The 6,653-nt window shown below is 49.2% G+C and overlaps 1 protein-coding gene across 1 annotated transcript; it reads right to left on the reverse strand.

Moving 5' to 3' along the window:
* Positions 1 to 1,760: 1,760 nt before the first annotated feature.
* C6H9orf152 (chromosome 6 C9orf152 homolog) lies at positions 1,761 to 6,227 on the reverse strand. The gene is given in 5 exon segments (XM_089913575.1): positions 1,761 to 2,272; position 5,293; positions 5,420 to 5,491; positions 5,493 to 5,518; positions 5,868 to 6,227. Coding segments are annotated over 5 exon segments (804 nt in total). The 5' UTR covers positions 6,061 to 6,227.
* Between the last annotated feature and the right edge of the window lie 426 nt (positions 6,228 to 6,653).

Raw genomic sequence — 6,653 nt, forward strand, 5'->3', positions numbered from 1 at the left:
CCCTCTCTACCTGTGTTAGCCATTAGTTCTGCTCATCCATATTTCCATTCCTTCTCTCCTTGTGGGCACATGAAATGAATGCACTTCCTCATACCCTTGAAGTGGAGATATGCCTGTGTTACTTGCTTTGGACAATGAAACATAAGCAAAGTGATTTGAGAGCCAGTATGTGACTTTTAATGCACTTTCTTCGGCTACAGTGATTAGGGAAACCAGTATTGATATGGTGGTGCCACAATATTGAAGCAGCTTGAATTGTTAGTAACAATGTAGGAGAGCTGCCCTGGAAGTTGGCCCAAATCCACAGTGGAATTTTCATGAGTGGGGAAAAAAAAGCTTCTGTGTGAGGTTTGGGAGTTGTTTGTTACTCAGCAAAACATAGCCTATCCTAATTGATACACTGTAGAAAGAGGAGTTACTTCTGGGAAGCCTCTTTAAAACAAAAGCAAAGGAAAAGTTTTTTCAGAAAATTTCCTTGTTTTTCATTAGACTATTAAAAAAATTAACAACTGGCTCTTATTGTTCACAAAAGGAATCACAGTGAATCCCCAAATTGGAGGGAATTTCAGGGATGGCCCAAGGAGAAGGCACATACATATTTTGACAGGAAATGACACTCCTAGGTAACATCTCTCGATGTGGGTGGGCAAGACTGGATCACCATGGGAACAAAAGGAAGATGTGGGTAAAACTTTACAGAGAGAGAATCTGGCATGAGGAAAAGTCACTTTAGGTGTGTTTATTAAAGTTAAACATTAACCAGGTAAGATAATTTCTTCCCCACCACCCAAGTAATACCTGCTTCACTTTGTCTTTGGTTTAAAATATACCAGGAAGGATCTGAATGATTCAAATTTGGCTGAAAAGGCAGCAACTTTTGAGGAACACAAACTTCCCAAGCAGGAACATTTCTTTATCTTCTTCTTTCAGGCTTCTATTACTATATATCTTCAATGATGGGCAGTGTTTAATTTGGAGAGAGAGAGAGACAGAGAGATTGAAGAAGGGAAGAAGAGAGCAAATAGGAAGAAAGGAAGGGAGGGAGGAAGGAAGGAAGGAAAGGATGGAGAGAGAAGGATGAAAGGAAATAAATCTATAATGAGACCGGAATGTGCAGTCTCAATGAGAGGGGAGAGATGACCAACCCTTCCTAAAGACACTTAAACACACAGAACAGTAGGTGGGATTGTTTTGACCCTTTTTACCCAGGGTGACCATACTTTGGGAGGCTCAAGCTAAAATGGTGTGGTCACTACCAATGAATGTAGAGACTTGTAAGTGAGCTGGCCTCCAGGCATAGCGACCAGAAAAAGGAAATTCTCAGAGCCCCTCTCTTCTCCAGAATGTGAGAAATCCTCAGAAGTTACTGAAAACAAGATGGCCCACGCCTGTCGACTCCAGGGCACTGCAAAGGCATCCCCTGGCTAGGGTCTCTGTCTAATGTTTCAAAATTCTCTAATTCTAAGGACTGAGTCGATGTCCATAGCAATGTCTTCTTATATAAGCAGAATGGGGCTGCACTGATCAGACAGCACTCTTTCATCCTGAGCTGTGAGCAGTCTGGTCTGGGCAACCTCTCTTTTTTTTTTTTTTTGAAGGACAAGTCTACGTGCCCACTGCAAAGTTCATGTCCCACCATCCTGACGATTGATGTAGTCCAGTTCTGCTCCCAGCTAGAGGCCCTAGCTGTGCCTCTGCCTCCTAAGTTCTTAGGTGAGGCCATAGATGGCCTCAAGGTTGAGACCTTTGGGTGGAAACCTTCAGGCTGGGCCATATAAGCCCAGGTTCCGGGCCGCCTGGGAGATCCTGGGAGTTTTCCTCTGGGGAAATGGATAGTGAGCTGGTCTTCCAGACCTGTGTGGCTTCTTTATGGGAGGAGGGCCCTGAGCGCCAATGCTTAAGCCAGATCCCACTGCCTTTGTTTGGGTATCGCCCACTTGACACTCATGCTGGGCTGCCTCTGGGATCGTGCTTCCTTGCTGAGTCATCTGAGTGTCTTCAAACAAGCCTGGGAGCCTTTGCTCAGACCCCATGAACTTGTCCTTGTGCTTTACTTGATGACTGGTTTCCTGGTGGAAGGTTTGGACCGAGCGGTGCATCTCTAGGTGCGTGTGCCATGGAGACTCGGGGGCCTGGAGACAGCCTCTGTCAGCCTCCTCCAGCATCTCCTCTGCCTCCGGATCCGCCTCTTCTAGGGACAGTGAATGCCTTCTCTCCTTGTTAATCCAAACAGCACTGACCATGGCCTCAGCAGGAGCAGGCATGTTCCCTCCTGAGAAAGCAAGGCACCAGCAGGGTCACCACTGCAAAGTACATGGGTGGCTCTCATTTTGGGGGTCTCGGAGCTTTCAAGATGAAGGAAGGACATGCCAAATATATCAAGGAAGCCAGGTACCCAACACACTGCATTATCTCTCTCTAACACACACACATTCATGCACAATTATTCATTTATTCAACAAATATTTATTAGGCCCTTATAATGTGCCAGGCATTATTTATTCTAGGTCTTGGGAATACAGTAATGAACACTGAGACAAAATCTACCTCTTCATGATGTGGTCTAGTGGAGTAGAAAAAGAATAAGCAAATAAACATACTATAATAAAGTTTCTGGTGGTAATCAATGCTATGGAAAAAAACATTCGAGTGTGATAGAATTTAATAGGAGACTTCAGTTTTTGACTGCAGTGAGGGAGTGAACCCTAGGAAGAACTAGGGGACTCGCATTTCAGACTAAAAGAATAACAGGGACCAAGGGCACAACATGTGTTCACCCACATGTGTGATTCACATACACTGACCAGTGGAAAGGGTTATTCTTAACTTACAGGGTTTTGTGTTGTGGGATTCTGATAATGGGTTTAGCACCCAAGGCAGAGGAGAGGGGAACTGTGTTTTGAGGCAGTTCCTTTTGGAGGACTGGTCTTTATCTTTCTGAACCATAGCCACTGTTCTGGGAACATGTTTGGAGCACCTACTGCTTCCCTGAACTGGCTTCAGGGATGAGAAGGCAGACCGATGTCTTTCTTCCTTCTCAGGGACATCTTTTTACCACCTTGTGGAACATGATAGTTTCTTGTCAACTCTTGGTGGCATTGAGGGTTGGAGAAATGACTGAAAGGCATTGTCCTATAGAAAGGAGACCTGTGGCCAGCCTGGAATTCCCTCTGAAATGCAGTGAAGCTCCCTTGAGCATTCTGACATTTGTCCCTGCTGGAGGCCCCTAGGTGACAGAGTACATGGTGTGAGTGGAGAGATGGTGTTGAAGGAATAAAGCCAGAAGGAAGCCCTTGAACTCTAGTGCTAGGAATCCGGAACACCTGCCACTGCATCTCTAGAACCTAAATTCACTCCATAACACTAAGGAGGAAGAAAGCTAATTCCAGAGGGCTTCCTTCCATTAATCAGCTCCCGGAGTACGTGCCCTTCCAGATACAACCCAGTGCCTTAAGACACTGAGATCTAGTTTTAGTGGGAGCCAATCTCAATGGCCACTCTGTCTTCCTGAGTCTCTTTAGGGACATGGAGGATCCCTAAACTCCCTCTACTTGCTTGGCTTCATGGCATTAATATCTCCTGGTTTTCCCCTATCGTTTAAGAAAAATGAACTGGTAAGACACACAACATACAACTTACCGTCTTAGCCATTTTGAAGTGTACAGTTCAATAGTGTTAAGTCCATTCACATTGTTGCACAACCGATCTCCAGAGCTTTTTCATCTTTCCCAGACTGACACTGTACCCGTTAAACAACAACTCTTCACCTCCCCCACCCTGGCAAGCACCATTCTACTTTCTGTCTCTGTGAATCTGACTACTCCAAGTACCTCATATGAGTAGATCATTACAGCACTTGTCTTTTTGTAACTGGCTTATTTCACTTAGCATAATGTCCTCAAGGTTCATGTAGGTTCATCCAAGATTCAGCATGTGTGAATTCCCTTTTTCGGGCTAATATTTGTCTGCTACCATTTTGACTGCTATCTTCCCTGACTATCCCTCTGCTTGTCCCTTCAGTATTTGAGTATTGTAGAACTCTAATTGTCATCCCAGCCTCTTATCAATTTACACATTGGTCCTCCACAATTTTATCCGTGCCCATGGCTTCAACTACTACCAATATGTTGATGACCCCCCAATCTATATCTCCAGCCCACATTTCTCTCCTGAGATCCAGGCTGGTTGGAAGTTTTACAGACAACTCCCTCAAATGCAGCATATTCACCAACAAATTCATCTCTTCCTAATCAGAAATCTTTTTCTCCTATATTCTCTGTCTCGGTGAATGGTACCACCATCCAGCCTGTTGCCAATGTGCAGGCAAAATTGCTTTTTTGCCCCCTCCCCCAGCATCATTTTCACCTCATTTTTGTAATCTTACTCTGATTTCTCCCTGGAGAACCACCTTACTCCTCACACCCAGTCCAAGTGCTTCAAGTGTCCTTCTAACTCAGACTCGTGTGACGTAAGGATCTGGTCCTCAGCCAATTAGCACAGAAAGCCCTAAGGAGCTTTATACGTATGAATTTATTTAGTTCCCACCACAACCCTCTCTCTATTTTGGGGGCTACAGTTATTCCCAGCTGAAAGGCGAGAAAGCTGAGTGACAGTAACGTACATGACTCGTTCAAATCTGCACAGAGCAACTCAGTGGCAGAGCTGGGACTCAGGTTCAGGCCCTTCTCCAGAGACAAAGTACAGGAGCACTCCATCAGAGAGCACACTACTTCTCACAGTTAGAGCAACAATGTGGGCTTGCAAACTGCTAGAAATGCCCTGAAAGACTCTGACTGAGCCTGCGGGTGAGCAGTCTTCCCTGGGGAAGCAGAGCCTGAGCACTCCCCCTCGCATTACCCTGTTGTAACTCATGACGTAACTCGTCAAGGGGTGACCACGGAGGAGGGAGGTTTGAGTTCTAGGATGCAGGAGAAAGGGGCAGCAGGGAGGGGTGGGGCAGGGGTGGTCAATTCTACGGGCGTGCTGAGTTTGAGATGTCTTTGGGGGCATACCCATCACGTGGATGGGTGAGTCTGAACCACAGGTGTGTTAAATCTGCGTTCATTCGATACAAGTTTAATTAATGCTTGCTGAGTAACTGAATGAGTGAATACCCCTGAGGATGGACTAGGGCTTTAGGAAACTCCCAGCTTCTGCCCTGCAGAGAGAGGGGGCTATTCGGCTGTGCCAGTTCAGTTCAAATGGACCCCACTCACTGGCAACAGCCCAAGTTATGAGAGGTGGGTGCCTTTAGCCCAAGGCAGTGCCCTTCCTGTCCCAGACAGTGAGGACCCTCTGGCCCCTGGTTCCTTCCCAGACTCGCCGAGAGTGGGGTGGGCTGCTCAGTGAGTCCTGAACTGTATAAACAGCCACAGAAGTTCCCAGAGCACAGCCCTGACCTTTCAGGGGGTCTTCCTACCTCTCTTGACTTGCCCTCTCGGTTAGAGGATGAAGGGCCGGGATTTGACCATCGCTTGCTTTCTCAGCCCTGTGCTCCTAACTTCCTCCTGGAATAAGTCTGAGTTCCCAGAGGAAGGAGGCTGCTCCCCTGGAGGCGGGGCTTCTGTGTCTCAGCGCCCCTCCCCAGCTGCTGTTTGAGGGGGTGCAGAGCTCGCTCCGAGAGCCTGGGTGCCTCCTGGGTCCCTGAGCCCTGCGCTTCCTCTGGCCAGCGCCCGAGCTGTTGGGAACATCACGGCTTGAGGCCCCAGCGGAAAGGCCCTGCACAGGCCAGCCCGCCTCCCTGCCCTTCCCCACCAGGAGGCCAGCAGAGCCCTGGCCCTGCGCTGCCCACGGCTCAGCCACGCATTCTGCCCACAGCCAGGCCCTCGTGCCCTTCCCTTCTGCCCCCAGCACCTGCCCAGCCTTACCTTTCGGGAGCACCACCACGTGGGCCTGGGCCTTCTGTTGCCGTCTCAGGCCTGCGTACTGCGCTCGCAGGAGCTGCATGCTGAGCAGGGGCCCTTTCCCTGGGGCCTGAGTCCCAGAGCCGTCGGCCATGAAGGGAGACCCCAGCTGCCAGAAGTGGGGCAGGGCAGGGCATGGGCAGGGCAACCCCTTCATCCGGTTCCGGGAGCAAAGCAAACACTGATGGGCAGGGCTGGTGGGGGAGGTGGTAGGGCTCAGGGAGAGGAGGGGGGAGAGGGAAGTGAGGAGAAAGGTGGAAAGATCAGGAGAAGAGCAAGGGAGGGAGAGCGAGAAATTGGGGGAAGGAGAAGGGTGGGAGCGGGCGGGAAAGAGAAGGAAAAGTTGGAGGGGGAGGAGGGAAGGAAGGGGTGCAAAGAGGGGATTAAGAATGGAGGAAGGAGGTGATAGCCATGGGGGATGAATGGGGGGAGAGAAGAGTGAGCACGGGGTGGGGGGCAGCAGGAGGAGGGAGGGGGCAGGGAGGGAGTGAAAGTGAGAAATTGATGGGCAGGGAGTGAGGGGAGGAGCCGGGGACAGAGAGAAGGACAAGCAGAGCTGCTTGGAGCCTTTTGGGGTCCAAGGAGTATCCTATTCCAGGTCCTTCACTGCTTGATCCGAAAGTGTAGAATATGATTCCAGGAGCCACAGTGAAGCCTTCTGTTTCCTGGCAGAGCTGGAGCTAGTGCTGGGGGATGCCAAGTGCCCGCCTTGGTTCACACCCCTTGGAACTGGAACAGGATGTTTGTCAG

The sequence above is a fragment of the Delphinapterus leucas genome, chromosome 6, assembly GCF_059928025.1.
Source record: "Delphinapterus leucas isolate spDelLeu-1000000601 "Yukka" chromosome 6, BTC_Dleu_Yukka2, whole genome shotgun sequence".
NCBI classification, from domain to species: Eukaryota; Metazoa; Chordata; class Mammalia; order Artiodactyla; family Monodontidae; genus Delphinapterus; species Delphinapterus leucas.